At 38.5% G+C, this 23,618-nt stretch overlaps 1 protein-coding gene across 7 annotated transcripts in view; it reads right to left on the bottom strand.

The window, feature by feature from the left end:
* NAALADL2 (N-acetylated alpha-linked acidic dipeptidase like 2) overlaps nucleotides 1-23,618 on the bottom strand; it is a 400,239-nt gene that overhangs the window by 45,874 nt on the left and 330,747 nt on the right. For all 7 annotated transcript variants that reach the window (XM_018912780.3, XM_018912779.3, XM_050978009.1 and 4 more), the window contains one exon: nucleotides 12,350-12,445. In XM_018912780.3, coding sequence (XP_018768325.1) covers nucleotides 12,350-12,445 — 96 coding nt within the window. The remainder of the gene's footprint in view (nucleotides 1-12,349; nucleotides 12,446-23,618) is intronic.

Below are 23,618 nucleotides of genomic sequence, written 5' to 3'. Positions count from 1 at the left end.
GCAAAGAAATGCTTTCTGATATCCAGTCTAACCTGGCCTGGCTCGGATCAGCAGCATTCCCTCAGTCCTGTCAATGGAGCCTGCCCTCCAGCCTCCTTTTCTCCCAACAGGACAACCCCAAAGCTCTCAGCTGCTCCTCACAGGACCTGTGTTCCAGCCCTTCCACCAGCTTTGTCCTGGTGACAGTCCTTGTCTTGAATACCCAGAATGGGAAAGCAAAAATTAAATGCAATCTCTTTCTATAGCCAGGTTATCAGGTACAAAGAAATGATCTGGTGGTGCCTTTCTAACCAAACCCCAAGCCCTTGAACAAACAGCTTTCCACTGAAAAAAAATTATACTAATTTGCCTTCATTTATTAATGTAATTCCCCAATCAGATAAACTGTGATTATTTAACTACAGCTTGTGGCAAGTCACACAGTTTGCAAAAATTGAAAAGTACACAACAAAAAGACTGGAGTCTGAGTAACTAAAGAGCAAAGCACGCTGCAAGTCGAGCCTGACTAGATTTGGGTTTGATTTAACTCTGAAAAGGAGCTTTCTTAAACATACAGCACAGGAACTAATTTTTCTTTAGCTACTGAGCAACACTAAAGCTGCATTATGAAACCAGTTTATTAGTGGTAAATAAAACCAGTGGTTCCCTAATAAAAGTGGGAGATGCAAATCTGCTTTCACAGAGCTCAGTTTTCAATAACTCACCATAAAGGTTGCCAGAGCTAAAACAGGAAAGCATTTTTAGGAATTTCCCCAAAGCACATTCTTCCCTAAATGCCAAGTAATGCATATCCCTTAGGTTTTCAGCAGATATTGTCCAAATGGATTTACTAATCTGAAAGTCTATTTACAAACCCCACAACAGATTTATACAAACCATAGCACATATGTAAATCTTACCAATAAAACCTAAATAAAGTTTTGATTAGTTTTTGATTTTTCCTCTGCACTTTGCCAGTACAAGCAATATATTTATTTCTAAATCGCAGTTTTGGGGCTCAGACATCAGCATCAGAATTTAAAATTACACACCCAGCCCTTACACATTAACTCTTAATCATGTTCTATAAATTCCAATCAGAATTTCTACAGTGAGTTCTTCAAGTCCAGATGTAATAATGAGTTTCACAAAAGGCTTTGTAATCTGTTTCTCATGCTCTCCTTCAAAGTTCAAAATAAATCATACTCCAACCACAAAGCACCTCAGTTGCTGGTTTGGGTTTTTTGGGTGCAAAACCAGCAATTTTTCATTACATGGCATGTTTAGCCATGATTCTTCTACAATTCTATTGGAATAACACCAACAACATATGCAGAAAGGACTATTAAATTTAAGGCATGCATTTTAAGCAGATCTAAGATTCAACTTGCCATGGAACTGGCATGCAAAGGAACAAATCCTCCTCAGGCCAACTTTAACACCCTTTCAGGTCAAATTTCAAAGCCTACCAGGAATTCTGCTGTGGCTGGAATAGCCCCTGTGCCACACTCCACATGCACTTCTCACTCTCATCTTCCCACAGGCACCAAAGCTGGAATGGCAAATCACATCTGAGAGCTGAAAACAAAACAAAGCCTCCAGCAAAACCAACAGCAAGCCCAATGGTTCCTCTTCAGTCAGATGAAACCTCACCCTGCTCACTCCAGGATCCAGATTGGCTCAGGGGAACTGGGGAGCCACAGACCCAGCAACCTTCACCTGATGGAGACATCTGATAATCTTAATTATTACATCAGATTCAAAGCCTTTTGAAAATCCAGTTCCAACAGCAGGTGTTAAAAGCTGGCATTCAGCTCAGGATTTGATGGGAGACAGGTGACAGGAAGGGAAGGGGTAGGGAATCAGAAGTGATGTAGCAACGACAGGTGGAAGAAAGTAGTTCTTATTTTAAGAATTGTTTACTCTTCCTGAGACACCTGTAAAAAGCAGGGAAAAAGTTGAACTGACAACTTAAATTTCAGAAATGTTCCTCCATGGTAAGGTCAATAAATTATATTAAAACCAAGATTTGTAGCAGTGAGAGTTGCTGCATTTTCTTTAGGTACTTATATAAATTGTTATACTTTAACACTATTTATATAATTCCTTATATTACAAACAGGCTTTCTATTAAAAACTCTTTTGCCAAAATCATCTCATGAGAGAGCAGTACCCAAAAATGAAAGGGCATAGTGTGCTGAGCCCCAAGCCCTGCCCACACAAGGGAATGTTGTCCTTAGCTGAAGTGAAAATAAAGACAAGTAAAAGGAACTTTTCCCCCCATGTTGATTCAATAAATTTTGCTTTTTAATGACACTTCAAACTTCTGTAGCAGAGCACTTATTCCACTGAGTCTAATCAAGCTTTTCAGCTGCATAAATCTAAGTATTTAGCCTTTTGTCTGCAGAGTGCTCCTCTGCATCCTTTCAAGCCTTGGGACTGAATTCCTGTCTCAAGCACTGCACAGAGCTGGGGGATTACCAAGGATCCAGAATAGGGCTTATAATTGAATTCCCAACAGGTCTGGCATTCACAAAGCCCAAACTACACATTTTGTTCTGAAATATAAAGAGTTGGATCTGCAGCTGCTGCCTCTCAGTTTGTACCTGAAAATCCAGGAGTGCACCTGCACTTACAGGCTCAAACACTTCATGAGCAGCTCAAAGACTGACAAACAATTTCTACATGAACCCTTCATGTCAACCACTGGCTCCTGTACTGGGTGAAACCAGAATGAACTTCACTGAAGCACACAGAACCAGCACTGTAATTGAATTCTTGGGCTCCTCTGGTTATGTCAGGTGCATTTACCTGCCAGAGGGCACTAATCAGAAGTTTAAAAAAGTGAAATCTGAATGATAAGAAATTCTGGCACCTCGTCAGATGACACAAAGTTATTAAAAATAGATTCCTCAAAATGGCACCTCAAGTAAACACCTTAACTAGGAAATGAAAAAAAATAAAAATTACACCATATTCACCTTTGTTTTTAAAGCTGTTATTTTAAAAAATAGCAATACACCCCTTGTAATCATGATACGTTGCAAAAATAAGCTAATTGAGAAGAAGACTGAATTTTTTGTTGCTTTGGATGTTCCGCAAAGCTGTGATTAAAAGTCTGCCAGTTTGCCAGAGCCTACAACTGTCAGTACTCTCTAAATTAATAAAGAACAAACTTGTGTTACATTTAACATCTCTTAGAAAAATACAGAAAATATCACTGAGTAGATAATCTTTAGAATTATCTTTTCCCAAGTATTTCAATTTCATGAAGTCTGTATGCATACACAGCTCAAATAAGCCAGCAGAAGAATAACTTTTCCAATTAACTGGTTTGAATAAATTAAAAAAAAACTCAGTTAGGTGCAAATGTGTTGCTATTTATTTGGTCATTTGGGAATTAGAACTGTTTTGTCACAAGAAAATAAGTGTTACCCATTCAGAGTTTGATTGTTCTAAAGAAGTTAGCACCCAAGTGTGGATGGATCACATCTGACTGTAGCTACAGGGAGATTATTTAACTGCTTATCTTATTCTGCCTAATTTAGAACAGATTAAGTAGAACTTTGGCACTGTCTCAGAATATTATGCAATATCCATGTACACCTATTACTGATATATCTCAGCAGCAAAATAAATGGGCTATTCTTTCATCTAAGGAAAAGACAAGCACTCTCTGAGACTGAAGAATTATCACATAACTAAGAAAAATCTATTATTTTTATGAATGACTTCTCAAAGTAAGCACCATTCAGGACATACAGTTTTATTGATAACCTAATTTTGAAAAAAACTCTCTCTATTTCCACAGTCATATCACTTTTAGATGAGGAAAAGGCTGCAGCATACTAGAATATACTATTCCATTACCCCAGAGCAACTTCCATCTTTCTTACCTTCTACCCTTCTGAAATGTTGTTTTTCATTTATTGGCTGCTGGATTCTTGTCATGAAACACTTTAGGTCGAAATGCAGTACTTTGTAATATTGAATAGTTTAAATTTTGAACTAAAATTATTTCAATAGATGATCCAGATGCTGTACCTTTTAAAATCAATATTATATGTGCATGGTTGGAATTAGGCTGCAATTCATGAAACTCCTAGCCATTAGTTTTACAAGAAGGTATTAAAATAAAAAATAGCTTCAGAGCCAGCATTTGATCTCTGCTTATGAAACAGAAATACCATTTCCACTGTAGGAAGGTGTATCTTTTATACTGCTTTGGTTTTATGGTTAGTTTGCTAGAGGCAAAACCCAGCCCCTGGCCCAAGGAACTGCTGGAGGGTGGAGTGGTCACTCCTGTTGGTTATTAAATCTCATTAAGATTTGAATCTTAATGAGATTTAAGGCTTGAATCTATTCTGTTGGACTCAAATGGAAAATGGGATCGTCCTTGAGCATGTGAGTCCTGAAGGCCAAACTGACCCTGGGCAGGAGGAGTCTGAGTCTATTTGCCTGTGCCCTCCTTGTTATCCAGGCGGGAATATCTTCCTGCTGGGACTCTGGAAGCCTCAAGGCCCCACAGTGACCTGCAGCAGGGATGGACTCAGGAACCTGGGGGCTGCTTTTCTACAGGACATGCTAAATTCTTTCAGTGCTGTTCACACCTATGGTCTGGGGCAGAGAGGGAAGTGCTTTCCCAGCAAACAGAAACCTGGTTTCGGGCTCACAAAGGGGAAACAGGGAGACAGATCATTCCCTGCTGCCCAGCAGAGCCTTTCTCTTCTCAAGGGTGTTGAACAGATTGAAAACCAAACCCTGATGTTGCTGCAGGATGATCTCTTTCCTTGTCCCTACTGAAATAAGAAAACATAGTTTAACCATCTCCACTCTTTCTGATACAGGGTCTTCAGCCACAATTCTCTGAAAGACACTTCTAATTTTGCAATTCTGATTTAGGGCTCATCAACTGTTCTGAAACTAACATTAATTGGTGTAATGATGGCAGCTTTAATACTTGAGTGTCTCAGCAAACTGGCAATACTCTCTTATTGAGTACACTCATAACAAAAACAGCTCTACAAACAAGATGTTCTTGCTGGGATTTTATAATAACTTCATTTACGTTGTTTTTTGACTCATCATAAATGTTTTAAGCATACACTAATTTTGTCTTACAACTTCTACACTTGACAAAATTTCTTCATGCTTTCCAACTGTATTTGAAAAGACAGCCTTCATGCTAATTTTGCAATCTTTCATTTCAGGAGATCTATTTAAAAACATTTAATTGTGCTTTTCAGTTATACCCAGTTGAAGTGCCTGCACACCAACATATTAGGAGACAGAATAGGAGAAAATAAAGGACAAGGGCAGAGTACAATTTCATGCACAGGATTATGTTACAAAAACATCTCGAAGATTGTTATCACTCAGAAAACATCAGGTTTGTCATATACAACCAGTTAAAAACCATTCAGAATGAGAATTTTAAGATTATCTGCCACTGGGATCAGATTTTCACAGCACATCTGCAATGAAGGCATCAAAGGGCAGGGATTTGAAACAGGCCCAGCCACTCCTCTTAGTGTCACAAAATGTAAAATGCAAGTGGAGAACTCCATGGTGGTGCACATTGAAGTTTCAGCTGTTTCTTTTGGCTCTTGACCAGGATTTAAGGGCAAAACTTAAATAAGGGCAGACAGTACTTGGTGCTTACTTTATACCTTTGGGTTCCTTTAGGCATCCCATGGCTCAGCTCAGGACATGTTGTTGGTTCTTAGGAGCTTTTTCCCAGAACTCACAGCTCTTAGGCATTGTCTTGATGTTTAATTTTGGTCTTATCCTCTCCCCTCTGGGTGGCTCCAATCCCAAGAAATGCTCAGCATCAAGAGCATGGCTGCAGAAAAGTTCAGCCATCACTTTGGTGCCAAAATAGGTGTCCACATTTAAAGACAAGATTAAAACCCCAATGGGCAGGGCTAAGTCTGCTAAGGAAATCTGTCATTTTAAAATTCCTTAAGACAACCCAAAGTCTTGATTTGGTTTTGAATTCAGGACTGAGCTCATGAAGCAAACTTCAGTGTCTGTAAACTTCAGCATCTGCAATATGATCATAGCTATGTAATGAAACAATATAAAAAAAATGTCTAGAATACACTGTACAACTGTACCCAGAGGAAGTTATGGCTATGGTCTAAAACTAAAACAAACAAAGAAACATCCACTTTAGCAGCTGTATTTCCCCAGGTCTTTCTGCAAGTTGGTTGCAAAACCAGCTAATTAACTCTTAGTACAGAGGCAGCTATTTCCATTCCTTGTCACTTGAGCATACATTAAAGTTCCACTGACTTTACCTCATATTCACTCAAGTGTAAATTGGAATACACTACATTAAAAAAAAAAAAAAAAAAAGAAAAAAGTAGTTACTACATTATTGTTAGTAAAAACTTCATGTTTTAAGAGGAATGCACTGGGGAAAGAACTGTCTGATTTGACAGCTTTGTCAAAAGATCTGTAGACAGAAAAGAGCTCCTACAGAGAGCTGCTACAACAGACAAGGCACTTTTAGAGTACCCAAAGGAACTATTCCTCTAGAATGTTGGCATCTTCTTTAAAGAAAAATTCATCTTCCTTGTAAAGCCACCAATTCAACACATGTGTGCCAATAACAAATGCCCTACAGTAGAACTGGTGCTAGAGAATGGATTAATAAAATTAGAGTCTGATAAATTCAGTAACTAAGTGTGTGAACAACGGGGTGGGAAACAGGGGAATATTTAAACAGCCCCAGGCATATTCCTAACTATTAGAGAAGCAAGCTTCAGAGTTGTTTTTTTAGGTTTGTTCAGATTTAAACTTCTGGATTTCAGTGGTTGAATACAAATCAAATTATTACATGATTCTATAAACATATGTATTGACTTTCCTTAAAAAATGCATGCACTTGTCCAATTGTTTGGCATCCCTCACAGCAACTTATATTTTTGAAATAAAAGCAAAGGATGTAGAATAGATTTTTCTCATTATACAGTAAAAAACCACTATTGGGCAAATTGAACACAATCTTTTGACTTGTGCAATAAATATGAAGTAACTTCTTTGTACAGTCATGATCATCAACCAGCAGACAAAACCTCTCCAAAAAAATAAGACACCTGTCACAGACATCTTGGCTGAGAGCCTGTCACCAATGCAGATAGAGCTGAGTCAGATCTAAACTAAAACAAAAGGAAGGCAAAGGAAGGAATTGCTGTGGGAAATGTAACTTCTTTCTGAGGCAGGTAAGTCCCACTAACACAGGCACTCACATGGCCTCAGCACAGAGAAGGAAAAATGTTCAGCTGGTCACAGCCAGCAGCTGAAATTTCAGCAAATCCCAAATCTTTGTTGTGTTGCCCCTTCAGAAATCTAGCTCCAGCTTTGAAATGTTCCAGTCTCTGTCTACAGTGCCAAACAAATCAGATTTTACAAGTTCATTCTGTATTCAGGTGAGGAAATGAAGCAGTTACTCAGTTACTGTAAGTACCACTTCTGACTCATGGTATTTTATTTTCTCATATCTAAAATAGGGATTAAACAATGCTTCCTCTCCCTCCTACCTATCTTCTTTTGCTTATTCAGATTGCTGTAATTTGCAGTAAAAAGGGTGTTCCATGAGATGCACAAACAGCATCAATCTTGGCTTTCTACATTAAGATTTAGGATGATACATTATGTATCAGCTTATGTGTTTATCCTGTGGTTTGATTGGATCAGACAGAGCTGACACATTTGCTTCCTTCACTTAAATTCCAACTCTAGTTTGAAAAATGATGCAATGATTTTCTTTTCCTTTTACTGACATTTGCAGACAAATCTTGAGAGTAGCCAAGTACAATTTAGGACTAAAAGAGGACTTCAGGAACTAATGGTTTTGAAGAGCAATCTGATTAAGAAACATTTTGACAGAAGCCAATGATAACTTTTTAAAAACATACAGTCTTATTGCAATATCAAAAATACTTAAGGAATGTAGAAATAATTTTCTGTTTTCAGTCAGAGAACTGAACAGGTAAGAATGTTCACAGACAATCCATGGGGATGGTTTCTACACATGCCATGCTACTACTGGCTGCTGTAGTTTTTGTTGATTTTGCTCTTATTCATTGAAACCACAGCTCCTGGTTGTTCTGATATCTTCATAATTGTCAGAGTTCTCTAAGCTGAAAGCATTACATTCCAGTGACTCAAAAAAAAAAAAAAAAAAAAAAAAAAGGCTCAGAAACAATCTTGTAATAACAGAGCCTTGAAATCTTCCCACAACCTCATGAATATTTGTCACAGGAGGAAATGTAATTAGTTCTGTCCTGTAATAATTCTTCCATTTTGAAGGAAGCATATTAGCATATCAGCAGAAAAGATATGGAAAATTTCAGAGGGTAGGGGAATGGAGCTGTTTTTTAATACCTGACTTAACCAAGTGGGGCTGTGTTGGATGGTACAGCTGGTTCATCAAATTTTTACCAGGGGTTCTGTAGTTTCAGCTTATTTTTATTACTTAGTCTTTTTCCATCAGAGTTCAAGTATAAAGTGCAAGAGTCCTTGAGGCAACTTCCTTTTAGGAACAAAGAACTACTGAAAAATTCCAAGCATATCTCCCCTAACTAGGCTGGAGCAGATAGAGAATATGCTGTCTGGCCAAACTCTGTGTGACTGTCTGTCAGAAAACCTCATGTCTATAGCAGAAAATCACTTCTCTCATATCTAATGCTGAGAAAATCCCCAGACAGCTGTTGTTTTTTTTCCCTTTTGAATGTTGCTCCTTTCCTATTCACCACAATTAACAGAATTAATTACTAGTTACAATTACAAAGTTACTGTACCAGGCTATATCACCAGAATTGCTCTTGTTTTTATTGCTGCTGTCAAGAGCCACAGAATAAAACACACATTGGTAGGAGGGAGTTTTCAGCAGGTTTGTATTTACCCTCTGCTTGAACTGGATTATATGTCCTTTCATGCACAAAGGCTAAAGGTAAAACCAAGAGTCTCACTTAAGAGAATATGTGCTAAATCAAACCATTCCTGTGAAATATGGGTGCCTGTGCTGCTTTGCAGGAAAACACAAAGTTTGGGTTTTGTTTGTATTCACAGTGTCACCACAGGCAACAGAGTTGTGCCTTGAACATCAAACCATCAATGCCATAAATGCTTTGAACATCAATGCCATCAAACCATAAATACCAGTAAGATTCTCAGAGCCAGAATATAAGATGTTGGTGATGAAAAAAAAATGCAAATTATTTAACTTAGGGAGTGACTAGAGCAGCTGGCACATGACACTGCACCTATGCTCCTCCATCACCTCGGGGCAGTTGAGAGCTCTGAAAAAACCATGAATTGCTGCCAGCTTTCTCAGCCCCAAACCCACATTTTCGTGTGTGACAGGGCACACAAATGGCACCCCAGACATTGCTGATAGATTCACAACAAGGTCAAACTCCACATGCAGAAGTTCAGTAACAAGAATAGACTGTGAAATCTGGATATTGATCAGGCCCCACCTTGGTCTTCATTTCACCCATTGAGACCTGTCCTGCTTTTTTAACCTCATCCAGCATCTGTCACCACCTCAGTCCATATTCCTGCTTGTTGACTGGGGGCTTGAAAAATCCATTTTGAAAGAACAAAATCACAATGTAATTCCCCTCCAAAGAGATATGAGAGTTCTGCTGGTCTGTGCAGAACTTGTGCCTTCGATGAAGAGACTGAGAGGTGATGGCAAAGTCTGGCACATGCAACTGAAGAGAGGAATTTTAAAAATTACATTGAACAGAATACATCACTGAAGGAAGCTAACTGGAGAAATTACCTGTGAAAATGGACACCAAAAGTGCCACATTTTCATGATGGAAATCAGAGGATACAGGAGAAATTTCCAGACTGCTCTCCACACAGTTACGTGGGGAAGGCTGCCATAGATCTGCCTGGGCCTTGCAAGGACAAAGGGTTTTCTAGGATGTGAGATCCTTTCAGATGCATCAGACTTCTGTTTGCTCAATGAGATGAGTTCTGCACTCACCAAACAAACTCTTTAACACTTTGGGTGCTGTAACTATGACTGGAGTAATATTGTGTCTCTGCTGCTCAAACGATTCTGCCAAATCCTTTGTCTCTACACGGAGGCAATTTCTAAATGAAAACAGAAAATACCTCAATGGAATGTACAGATGTAGAGATGCCTCGATGCAGAAGCTATTGGCATGCCCAGGCACAACCTTTTCAAAAATGATCTGATTCCCAAAAGGGCACAATACAGTAGGAATAATACAGGAATGTGAATGTACTCTGTTGAAATATCTACACCACAAATAATATGCTGTCAGAAATGCCTCTGATAAAACTGTCACACAGACATTCTGCTCACAGTACTATTCTACTGATTCAAAATAGGCAAAATCCCTAAAGTCTTTGGGATTTTAAGAGTCTGAGATCTTCATGTTAATTTAGATACGTTGTGCTATCTTGGCATGCAAAAAAAAACCCAACAAAAACAAACAAACACTCCAAAAAAACCAACCAACCAACCAAAACCAGGCTCATTTGCAGACACCATGCAGGAAGATTAAAATACTTGGCAGAGGTAGCATGCACCAAACCACAGATTTTCATTTTTAGAAAGATTACAGAGAAAGAAACTACCAAAGTTATGGACATCACTGCGTTGCCAATTTGAAAGAATGTTCTCTATACTAGAAAATTAATGTAACTAAACAGAGGTAAATGGGAATAGAGATCCCTTCCATGCTTCAAAGGAACAGACCAGTATGATCCTGTTAGAAAATGCCACAAGTCAACATTCTTGTGCTGCACCTTATGAGTGGTCAAAATGTGAATTTCATTTACCAACAGTCCAGCAGTCTCTTCATTACATTTGCATGCTTTTCCTTCTGTTTGCTTCAGGAAGAGAACCTGCCTGTCATCTCCTTGGAAGAGTTTATTTTTTTTAAAAATAGAAATACCATAGTATGTCACATAAAACCCCCTTGTTTCCTTTAGAAATGGAAACACTCCTCCCTCTTGCTGTTTTGTTTAATGTTTAGAAGTTAATTGCATTAGAGTAGTTCTACTTTATGCAATTCCATAATTGGAGTGTAGAATAATCAGGTTCCCTAATAATTTTCTCAAGAGTTATCTGTCAGCACTGACAACTCACCATAAAACCAATTATGTCACTTCTGGTGTGCCTTTCATGACTTTGGTGTCTGACAGAGTAAAAATCAACATGAGATTATTTCATGGTCCTGGGTAAGTGGCTCCAGTGGCATCCCCTGTTGGGGGTCTGCCATTCCAGCTTTCAGAACTGCATGACCCCAGTCTTATGAGGGGGCTCTGGTGAGCAGGCAGTGGACACAAAAGTATTTTCAAGCTGGTTAATCACTGAATTGACTGGTTACCATGAAACACTGTGCTGAGCAACACTGATAAAATTTATTTAAAAATAGCACATACTTTTCTGAGTATGCATTTGATAAAAAGGGAGTTTTATCTGACTTCTGGTCAGGTGGGAAAATCCCTTTTCTGCCACACAAGCACACACTCCTCCATTTTAATACTTGATATTACAAACATTAGTATATTGAAATTACAAGGTGTGCAAATGTCACTTAAGATACCACCAAGTTTTGTACTGCATCACACTACTGAATGTTTTAGTTCTTTGCCACTGGGAAGCTTAGAGATTTCTCTTTCTTTGAATGCTTCAGATCAGCCTGGCTTTCACAGCAATCCTCCCTAAATCCACCTTTTCAGTGCCAAGATCTTAATATGAATTGTTCTAACATTGTTCTGACAAATTAGATCTGCTAAGCACTCAGATTACAGACCCATCTCGTTAATAGCTGCACCTCTCTTGTTCAGTTTTTTCTGCCACACTCAGCAATCTCCTCCTTTTCCGTGCCCATGAAATTAGGGTACCCACTGACATCAGAGAGCACAAGGCACAGTTAGCTGATTATCAGCACTTCCACCAACCCTCAGGTAAAAAAGGACACTGAAACTTTCAAACTGTTATTTAGTATTAACCCATGAACATGGAAAAAAACTAAGAAACACTAAAACCCTATTTCCCTAATGGAGATGAAGGGCTTCAAACCAACACAAGCTTTTCCACTAGCCTGAGTGGATATACAAGCAAAGCAGATTGGGAGTGAAATGCAGTGAAAAATAAGAATAAAACATTATAGTTTCAAATGAACATGAAACTGCTTTGATCACACAAGTTGACCAGTGTAAAGAAAGTGCCCAACATGGATCCCAGGGAAGAGAAATCCACAATTTTTAACTGTATTCAAAGGATTCACAGGGAAGTAAATAGATTATATTTTAAAATTATTAGTAAATTAAAGAGGAAAGTATGTAAAAATGAGATCTCCATTTCTCTGACCTTGGCAATGGTCTCGTGCAGGCTGAAGGAGGGATCCAGCTCTTCAGTTTTTGTTGCATGTGCAGGAAAAAGAGCTTCAGAGAGAAAGCTGGAATTCTGTGAAAAAGAATAAAGGGGCTTTTTAGGATTCCACATTGATTTCCTCCTTCAATTGGTTATTGAATTTTGTTGATAGATTGAGAAACCCTTCAAATATTTCTTAAATTTTGATGATTATGACACTTATTTCACTGATCTCATTACCTGATTCCAAGCCCCGAAAAAGGCAAAAAACCCCTAATTCATATGACTTTATTTCTGGAATAGCAGTTGTCTCTCTAATTATGCTTCCCAAAGCAGCTAAAAATTTTGCCTACAAGGAAAAAAATATATATCCAAACAGCTTTATTCTGAGCTAAGTAGCAATCAGACATTTTATTAACTATGTTATGATTTAAGGCTTCAGGAGAAATGTAACCACAATAATCAAGGAATGCTCTTTTGTCTTCTCCAACCATCCTACTTCTCTAGCCAGTGATACCATCTACATAATAAGGGATTTTTGTCAACTCCCTAAAATGATACACTTTAGGTTGACCACTCTTTTAACACCAAACAATCCAATATATTCTTTGCACAGAATGCTGATCTCTTCTTGTACTGTAAAAAAAGCAAGACATTATTTGCACATTTGTGCAAAGGAAACAAGAAAAAAAATACCAAGGAGTGGACTGGAAAAAAAAAGGCAAAAGAAGATAAAACAAACCTCTAAGCCTCAAAGGTGCCCAGATGCCTAAAGCAGGAATTACATTACATTGCTGCTAAATTTGCTTATTGATTTTTTTCTATAAATTAATGCCTTCATGATCAGTATTCTATCAGTATTTCTATGCATTTCTAGGAGATTATTTCTGGTAGCAAACTCCCACCACTTTCTATTAAAAAAAAAATATATATATATAATTAGCAATGCATCATATAAATTTTTGTGTTCAGTGATGCATCTGTGTGTTGCATAACTTGTCACAGAAACACCACAAAAATAAATGAAGTAATGTTTTCTCTCAGAATATTTTTAAAATTTTTTTTAGATCTCTGGGAGAAGATGCACAAAGTCATTCATTACAAAGATTAAATACATACTTCAGCATTAACTCATAACTATTCATCTTAGTTTCAAGTTTGCACAGCAGTTCACAGAGCTGTGCCATTTGACTGGGGGGCTGCTGAGGAACACCCTCATTCTGCTGTGGTGGTGCTAATGCTGCTCATCATCAGTCACATAAATGCAATCAATAACTTAGAGACAGTTGCATTATTTATATTCACTCTTGAGTATCTCACTGAGAGTCAGGGAAGGCAGTGACTAACAAATTAGATTTGCTTCATAAGGTCAGATTATTGCTCCATCCAGACAAATGTCTTTGGAATAGAAAGCTTGGGGGATCAGCTGCCTGGGAAGCAGGGAGGCACTGCTCACCTGGCTTCTCTCCCACTGGGCCAGGGGAACCAGCAGCCTCTGCCTTTGGAAGAGCTCAACTGACACAGGCAACAATCAGCAAATGAGCCAAAACAGCCTGGACATCCCAAGTGATGAGTTGTTTTGCTCATGAAGGAATCAAGTCCCTGCTTGCAAAGATCTTGAAAAGGATTGCTGTTTGAAATAACTTGCTGACATCTGAAAGCATCTTGCTGTGCACTTGTAAAAGCAAATGTTTAAACCAGCTGTGGCTGCTTTTTTGCCTTTTTTTTTTTTTTCTATAAACAAGCTCCTCCATAAAGAACAGCTAGAAAGGCCAACTTTGTTTCTCTTGCTTTTGCTGTTTTTCAAGCACTATGCTCACTAGAGAAAGCTGCATGAGCTTCCCAACTAACAGAAGCCCACTCTTTATCCCAGGGAGCAGGTCCAGATGATGTTCCAAGAGCACCTCTCAGCATTTAAAAGCAAGAGCAACACCTTCCACGAGCTGGAAACTGAATCACACTTCTCTGTCATTGCTTCACCAAGCTCACAACAAATGAGTGCTGTATTTTGGCTTTTTTTGAACAGCAATTTGCTAAGGAAATTTCTAGTAAATGCACACCAAGAGAAAGACTTGCTAATCCAAAAATACTAAAACCAACTGTATTATTCCATTATGATTTTCAGCCACAATAGGAGCTACAGCTGCAGTTGTTGTCCTCATTCTCTCCCACACTCACCTCCTAAACACAAATCATCAGCTCTACCCCAGCCAGGCATTAGCATCACCCTCCCCTTGTTCAGAGGGCAGTCTTCAACGCATTGTGAATGCTCTGGAGATGGTATCAAATTATGGAAAAACCTTTTCAAGGTCAGACCACTGTGAAACATCCTAAAATTTAGGATGCCCAACTTCCACTAGTGCTTTGAAAATTTCTGCCTCTGCTTTTCATTGCATTCTGTTAAATTTTAAGTTCATGGCTATCCAAAGGGATTAAGAAGATTTTATCAAGCAAACTTTTCAATCTACAAAGGATCACCCCAAAAACCCTTGAATTCCCAATGAAATTATTTGGTATCTCTATGAACTCTTCAGAGGAGAAATGAACAAGCACAACACGTGTTTGGAAAGTGAGTTTCCTTTGTCTCCTGTTCCTTTTGGAATGATCAGTTAACCTGGTCTTTTCAATACTCATTTAATGAAGCATTCTGTGAAATTAGAACGACATTGATGTTCTACTTTTCAAATAATGGGTCACTTCTGATTAAACTTCGATTGAACATTCAACTTTCAATCTTAAAACAAATTGCCTCCTTTTCTTTTTAATTTGAACCCAGTTTCCTGCTGCCCTCGGGTCTTGTGACAGTAATTAATTGATTTATGAATCAATTAAATGGAGATCGAAAATGCAGGCTAAAATCTCTTAAAACCCCAAATCTGGCTTACTCTTGCTTATTTATGATGGACACTTGCACTAAAATTCACTTCTGATTTTCTATACTCATTTTTCTAACTTAACTTATCCTTCCTTAACTAATTAAGTGAACAAAATGTTTCACCATCTCAAGGTACTAAATTCACCATCCCTTGTGTACTGTCTTATACCTTCAATTTATATGCCAACTTTCAACCATGCATTTTAAATCACTAATAAAATCCCACAGCACTTCTGGTGATTTAATAGAAAACAGTAAATACCAAAACATGCTTTAGAGATCAATTTTGCTGTTATTAAATAAAAAAGTTTTTTTAAAGTATCAAAATTTCCCACACATTGTCCTAGAACTGGAATTATTTCTGTAAATACATGTGAATTGTTTTTTACTAGCTGAATCCTGTTTTCTTGACTATTACTTGAGAAACAGTAAAATTACCAGTTAGTGAAACTGTGAATTTATGTACTCAAATTATGTAGGTAATAATTCCTTAATATGCTTTCATTCCACACCCAAACAGATTTTTCTTGCCTGCTGAATGTTCCCCAGCTTTTACAAGAAGACGTCCTTCTGTTCCTAACCTGGTGAACAATACACAAATATCTTCAGAAATAATTTTTCTGGGGTGGGGGGAGGAGAGGGAGGTGAGAGGAGGCTTTTTTGTGGCTTGTTTGTTTTGAAAGTAACAGGGAGTGAAGGTTTCTCCACTCAGCAATAAAGGTGATCAACCTGGAAAAACAATCTTCAGACTAAAGTTCTTTCTCCAGTTTGGCTCCACCCTTGCTAACATTTGTCAGAATTGTCCATACTCAGGCCAGCATTGCCCTTCAACACTTCACAATATTCATGGCACCAGTTTTATATTGCACAGGAGACAAAAGAAGGCACCAGGATAAAGGTGAAAACAGAGAGGAAGCAAGTGAGAGCAGAAATCCTTCTGAAATTTGTACAGGTGGGCAAGAGGTATAAATGTGTTCATCTTACACTGCTAAAGCCTGCAAGGCAAATACACAAATAAAGGATGCAAACCAAGAGAAAAATGTTTATTTCCTTCATACAGACCAAAGAAAATGTCCAGAAGGTGAGAATTCAGGGGTTGTTTTTGCTGCATCAGGACTGACACTGTGCTCTGTTACCTGTCCAGTATAAACACATGCTGTGTGTGTTCCATGAGCTATTTACCTGTTTCACTCTTTCTGCCTTTTTGTACAACAGCACAAAAAGCAGAATTGCAGAAAACTGAGGGATACACACGAATGTGCAGTGTCTGGCAAGTGAAACACCAAGTAGACACTGCACATCTTCAGGATCTACCTGGGCACAGGTTCAGCTGGGAGGCTGAAGACACACAAGGCACACTCTGGAGCTGTGCAGTGCCAAAACTATTACCCAGGAACCCAGAGGCTGCACAACTGCATCAGGACTTGTCTGCATCTGTATTCAACACCAGTGCCAAAAAAATTGTCATAGTGTGATGGAGAAAGCCCTGCCAGGAGAAAAGAAAAAGAGAGAGCAGCGAGAAGAACAAAAACACCTCTGAAATCTGCACTGCAGGCTCTCACTAATTCCTTCTTCCATTTTCCCTAAGTCAAGCAATTGGCATGCAGTGTCCTGGCAGAAAATATTCAATTGCATTTCTTTGTGACTGAGTTGTTTCACCTCACTGGGCTAAAAGGCCATCTCTTCCCATTTTTTTTTTACTGCCTGGTAGGGTGATTGAACATGAGGTTTGACTGCAAGAAGGATTAAAAAGGGAGTAATGGAAAAGGTAGCTCACAGACTAAAATATGGCTTATCATCATCTATCTGGATTACTTTTACTGTGGGAGGGTACTGCAGACTGAAGCAGATTTACTGCAAAAGTAGATTATGTAGAATAGAACAGACTGTACCCAAAGTGTGATTCAAATTGAATTGATGAAATAATAACAGGCATATAGGATTTCCCACTAATAAAGGCCCATAGGGCTGCAAATACACTGCAGAAGAGATTTCCTGCCTCTCCAACTCACTAGCAGGCTGGCTTTACCCTTTCTAGCAAATGCTCTAGATAGCTAATTAAATATCACCTCCCAAATCCACAAAGGATTATAAAATGATGTAAAAGTTTGTTTCACTGATGCATAAGACATAAAATTATTTTTATAAAGCAGAGCTCTGCAATTGCCACAGCCTAACACGTGCCTTCAAAGTGAGAATGCCCCTACTCTGCAAAACAGGCTTATCAGAAGGAGTTTCTGACAAGAGTCTTTTCTCCTGTATTTTCACCATTTCAGTTTACTGAAGACCTTTTAGAAAAGAAACAAAAGCACATCTATTTTCTGTTTGAATATTCTGGTAAAGATGTGCAGTGACCTTGAAATGCTACCCAATGCTGGACAAAATGAGCAAGGCCTGCCAAACAAGACTGCACAAGAATACAGGAGAGGCAGAACTGGAATCACTGCTGCACAAGTTATTCTATTATTCAACTCAACTGCAGCCAGAAAAAACCCCAGCCAACAGTCATAAGGAAAAGAATTTAAGCACATTTCTCCCATCTCTTTTAATTTAATGTTTTCTTCCTTATGTTAGTAAGTGAATTGAAATAATCACAGTAGAGCTATAAATTCACAGACTGCAGCACAAAGAAAGCAACTTTTAGGATGTCAGGATACTTGCCTGGCTTTATTCCTCTGCAGTTTTCCCTTGGTGCTTTTTACACTGAAAGCAGAATCAGCAGTTTAGGTAGGAGTGGCCCAAGTCAAACCTGGAACCTGACAGAGGATTTTCCCAAAGTTTCAGAACTTAGAAACAGGAGGCTCAGTAAGATTCAGTACATCCAAGAGCCATTTCTTGGATGAGTTGTGTGAAGGCTGCAAGCACATTTTGTAACATTTTATGATCAATTGTGAGCATTCAAATGATGCAGAAACATTAAGTTCCAGGAAGATTACCCTAACCATGTCCTGCTGGAAGTCATGAATCCCAGTGACAATGTATTTTCACAATCAAATATTATCAATGCTTTTACTTCCTGATCAAGGCTTCCTATTTCCCACTTTAAATTTTAGTGCTCAAAACCAAATTTAATTACACTGAATGAGGAGATCTAATATTAGATACTACACAGATGTTTTGTAGGTGGGAGGCTCACCACCCTGCAGTGAGAATAAAATTGTGTTTTGCTAAGAATAATAATGTCTTCAAGACAATATTTATCAGAAGCCTTATTAACCAGTTTTCAATGTCCATGACATCATCAGTGTCACTAGCATAAGTGTACTAACAAAGATGCTCTTCCATGAAATTAAGTAGCTAAATATCAAATATTGCAAATTTTATCAGCAAGAATGCATCACTGACCCAAAACACAGCTGTTTGATTGTCCAGTGATCTTGATTTTTTTTCTCCCAAAAAGACAAAACTGAGTGCCACACTTGTAATATCTACTGGCAAGAAAACAAGTTTTGATACTTATTCCAGATATTCTACCAGAAGATTTTTAGTTGGTCAGCTGAATGCAGCCACTCAGGAGGACATGGTAAAACATTACCATGAATGCAACAGGCCATTTAATTCTCCAGGGAGAACAGAGAATTCAGTGACATCTGTCCTTAGATAATATTTTCAGTAACTAGATGCTTCAAACAGAAGCAATGGATCGGTGTCTAAACAAATGTTTCACATTTTCCCACATCCCATTGGTCCTGTTCCTTCCAGGCTGTATTTCTTCCACATCCTTCCAACAATCCTCAGTCAATTCCAAGACACTGAGGAGCCTCTGAGAGAATCTGCAAGGACAGAGCTCACAGAAACAACATGTACTCATGCAGTGTGAATGAATGCTAAAGCAGCTGTGTGATTTTGATTCCATAAGGCAAGTTTACATAAAGAATTTTCCCCTTCTGGATGCACTGTGGGATGTTTGGGACATCAAAGCACTAGGATTTGTGAGGCCAGACAGAATTTTTTGGAGCAGAGTAATGTATCCAAACTGATGAGGACGTCATCAGTTTCACTAGCATAAGTGTAATAACAAAGATGCTCTTCCATGAAATTAAGTAGCTAAATATTCATATTATTCAATAAAACAACTCAGGCAATCAATTGAACATCAAATGCATTTTGTCTTGTAAAACACCGAGTCATTAACCTTAACAATTTCACCATGCTCTCAGTACCAAACTCAACTCAATTAGCGTCCAAATGAACAGATGGACTAATGAATTAATGAATTATTGGTGAGTACTACACTAACCCCTGACTGAACTGAGAAATTAGAAAACACTAATTTATGCTAGAGACAGAAAAAACACATTGGTCAGGAAAAAATCAGTCTGATTAAAGAGAAGGACAGTTATTATAAAGCCAGCATATTCCCTGAGTCAGAAAGGCAGCTGTGGTTTGGACCCTCAGGTAGTCCCAGGCAACCTGCTGGGGACTCCTGGAACTATTCCTTGTTACACACTGGCAGCTCCCTGCTTGTCCAGAAACACAAATGAAACCTCTCTCTTCCCCTTGACACAACCAGCTCCCACTGCCACACCTTGCTGCCCTTGAAGTTCTACTACACAGTTAATAAACACTCTCAGCAGCAAGTGCAACAGCATCAAACTCTGCAGAGGCAGCTCAGAAAAGAGAATCCTGGCTTCCCAAGCAACCATCCTGAGGCTGATACACATTTGCTCCTTTGCAAAGACTTTCTGGTATCCCAAGCACACTGGTACTTTCACTCTTTGATACAGACATGAAACATCTCCAGTAACTCCCCATGGGCAACTACCAGCTGTGTTATTTCCTTAAAAAATTTAACATATACCAGGGAGAAAGAGAAGTAAACAGGGAATGAGGGGGAGCCATGCAGAGCTGTATTTCCAAATGGAAAAGCTACCAAAGATTATCACAGCAACACACTGCTGTTATGCAAACTCCCTCCTAGACTAGATGTAAGAGGAGGAACAAGGCTTCAGTTTGGGCTAAGAATCTCCATGGAATTACAGACTCAGACAACCAATGCTAAATCTCTTCCAAGGACTTTCACACTAATGCCACAGGCCCTGAAGTTCTCTGTTGAGCAGCTAAGGCTGAATTCAGCACATCCTGTCTTTGCATATGGTCTGATCCCTCCTAGAAAATGATGCTGCGATTCTTCTAATGGAATTTCTTGATAAATAGACTTGGCTTTGATAAATTAATTGTTACTGGGTGGCACTTAATCAAGGAGGACACAAATAATAACGTCAGCTAAACAGCAGGACATTTGCCAGAAGGGCCTGGTCAGCTGTAGATAATCCAAGCAGTCAGAAATCTCGGGACTGTGTTATGGCTGCACTGACTCCTTCCTGGCTGGAAAGGGACTGAAGGAGGACACACCAGAAGTAAAGGAGGAAATCATCTGGATATGGAGCAACAATGGATTAATGCTGTGATTCAAGATGGTGAGCAACTGCATTAAGAACTTAGAGCTCCAGAACTTCAGAAAATACAAATGGATTGACCTCAAGCAGTGGAACTGTCTGAGCAGTAATTACATGACTGATAACAAAACCAGCTCTCAGTAAAGAACACCACAGGTCAGACTACTCAGGTTTGCTTTCAAGGTGCACACACAGGTACAAGGTTGTATTTGTGGAGATGAAACTATACCACAGACTTGGTTTCCTTCCACAAAGCCCCATTGATTATACATATAGATGCACTTAAAAATGAAATGTGTTTGGGGTTCAAACACCAGCTTTCTTCTCACTTTAGAAAGATACAGGGGAGATGCACTGAGCAGCACCCCAAGCTGCCTGAGCTCTCCCTTACACCAACATCAGCACATCAAAGAGACAAAAGCAGCTTGCAACACGAGAGTTATTTTCTTGTAAACCAGACCCTAAGTTCTCTCCATCAAGGATGGTTCCTCTGTTTCTTTTCTCATAACAAAGGAATCTTGGAAAGCTTTTGAGCTCTTTCGAGAGAGGTGCATGATGTGTCAGTCTAAGCATGTAAACACTGAAATGAAGGAACTGCAGTAAGTTTCCCCACAGAGTGATAAAAAGGAAGAAAAAAGGTCAGGACAGGATGGGAGGGAGGATGCAGAGGCTGATGGTAACAACCACTGAGAAGCCACATTCACTGAAGAGTAAAGATTTAGTGCCCTCTGTTTTACACCAGTGTGGGTGAAAATCACTTTTAAGGGCCCTAATGAAAGCTGAAAGTTACCTTCAGAAAGTTATGCATATTTCAACAGAAATAAAAATCATTATGCATTCTCTCTAAAGAGGATACAATCTCAAACTGTCAAAATTCTAAACTCTTCTACATATATTACATACAAATGCCTTCTATAAAGAAACCTCTTCATTTTTCTTCTAAATTAGCTTAGTGGTCCATGGTATTACACTGCCTTGGTCTAGCCTGTGAATAATGTGACAGGTAATTTTTATACTTCTTGCCTGTACTTAAGTTTGAGTGAAGATACGGAAAACAACTTTTATGATCTAGGTGTAAAAGTAAATGTTCTGTGAGTCCTGCATACCCAAACCTGGACATCTACTATGAAATGTTTCATGATGATTATGTGTCCATCAATAAATAGAAAAAGAAAAGAAGAAAAAAAAGAGCAATTCACTAAGTTGTTGGTTATTTTTTAATAATGTGCATGTGAAGCAGTTGTTTTTCCCCAAACAAAGTAATAATGCTAATGTTGATGTAAACTACTACATTATCACAGAGGGGATTTAAGATTCTGTTTTATCAGACAGGAATCATTCTGTAACAGGATGCACTGAGAAGGATGAATAATATGCAGATGACATGGGAAATCATCCAGATTCCTCATGAAATTGTTGACTGCAATGACACAGAAATGGATGGTAACAGTCAATTAATTTCCATTTTGAAAAAAGCTCAAAATACACCTGTACCAGCTGAAGTTTGTAAGTGATGGAACTCAAAATGCTAAACAGTTCTATGAAGTTTGAGTTACAATGCTGGAGAAAAAGTCAAATCTCTGACTGAAAGCACAGAAAACCCAGTTTATATTCTCTACTACCCAAACATTAGGCAGCCACAGCAAGGCTCTTTTTCTCAGTCTCTCTGATTACTTGTGCTCCAGTTTTCAGCAGCTATGCTATAAACTGTGCTAGGAAAGAAGTAACCAAAATAAATTAACTTGTAACTAGGGGGCTGGACATTTTCCCTTCAGGGAAGAAGCCCAGTACTACCCAAACCAGGTCTTTAAAAACTACTTTTCTCTGTCCCCTTTCATGAAATAAAAAAGGCCATCAGAATGTTGAGTCTAGCAGAGCAAACTACACTTTAAGGTGCTCCATCAAGTGAAAAACTAAACATGGAAAGTTTGATGATGCTCATACAAAAAGAAAAACAATGCAAATCTTAAGGAACTAAGGGAGAGAAGTATGAGAAACAAGGTGAGCTCTAAGTGATAGGGCAGGCACACAATCCATGTACATCCATTCAAAAATGAGAACCATCTTGAATCCAAACAGAAACTGCGTGCACATCCCTGAGGTCATACACCACCATACCCAGTGTGTTCAGAGTTATTCATAATTTACAATCAGGTAACCAAGAGCTGAGCTTCAGTCATGTAAATAAGATTATTTTGTTTATAAAGTTAAAATACCATAAGAGAGGAATTTATATCTAAGACATCAAGGAGAGTTGTGATGAACTGTTTGTCTGTTATATGCATGTATTTTCTCATTATGGAAGACATGTATGTGTTATATTTGTTACACCATTTTTGGATGTGAAAACACACTGTTACACAAACAAGACTAATATTTGCAAGAGCACAGAAATAGCCCACACATAGGGAAAAAAATCAGAATGTACTCACCTGTGCCATGTAGTTATTTCTGACATAGCAATGCTCATACAATGAAGTAATTTGACTGATATCCAGCTTTTATGAAGCACAGAGAGTGGCTAAGACAAGTCTTTGATTTAACAGCTCTCTTAGTTTATGTTAATCTTCCTTGTTGCTGTAAAGGTAACTGAATATGTTTCTAACACTATTCTCAGCTGAGGTGAGGACTAATAGACTAATCATGGCTCTCAGTGGCAGAGAAACTCTGATTTGAAATCAGCACTTAGGTCTCTCTCTGGAGACTACATAGTCACTTGGATGCACACTAATCATTCTCTCAAATAGCATAACTCATACTGAAAGCAAAATAATCAGCAGTGTTAGGAAAACCTGATCAGCTTGTCTCCTAACATATTGCTAATCAGAATGTGACCCTCATGTGATGGGAAACCCAGCACACAGAGGTAAGGAGATGAGGAAGCAACTGCAAGGGAATCCTTGGAAAATGGGGCAATATTATTTTTTTTCCGCTTGAGAAATTCTTCCAAGTTTACTTACTTTGAGACTAAATTGCTGCATATTTTCTGCTG

The sequence above is a fragment of the Serinus canaria genome, chromosome 9, assembly GCF_022539315.1.
Source record: "Serinus canaria isolate serCan28SL12 chromosome 9, serCan2020, whole genome shotgun sequence".
Lineage (NCBI taxonomy): Eukaryota > Metazoa > Chordata > Aves > Passeriformes > Fringillidae > Serinus > Serinus canaria.
Note: the sequence above shows the minus strand (reverse complement) of the source record. Positions and strands in the feature narration are given on the sequence as shown.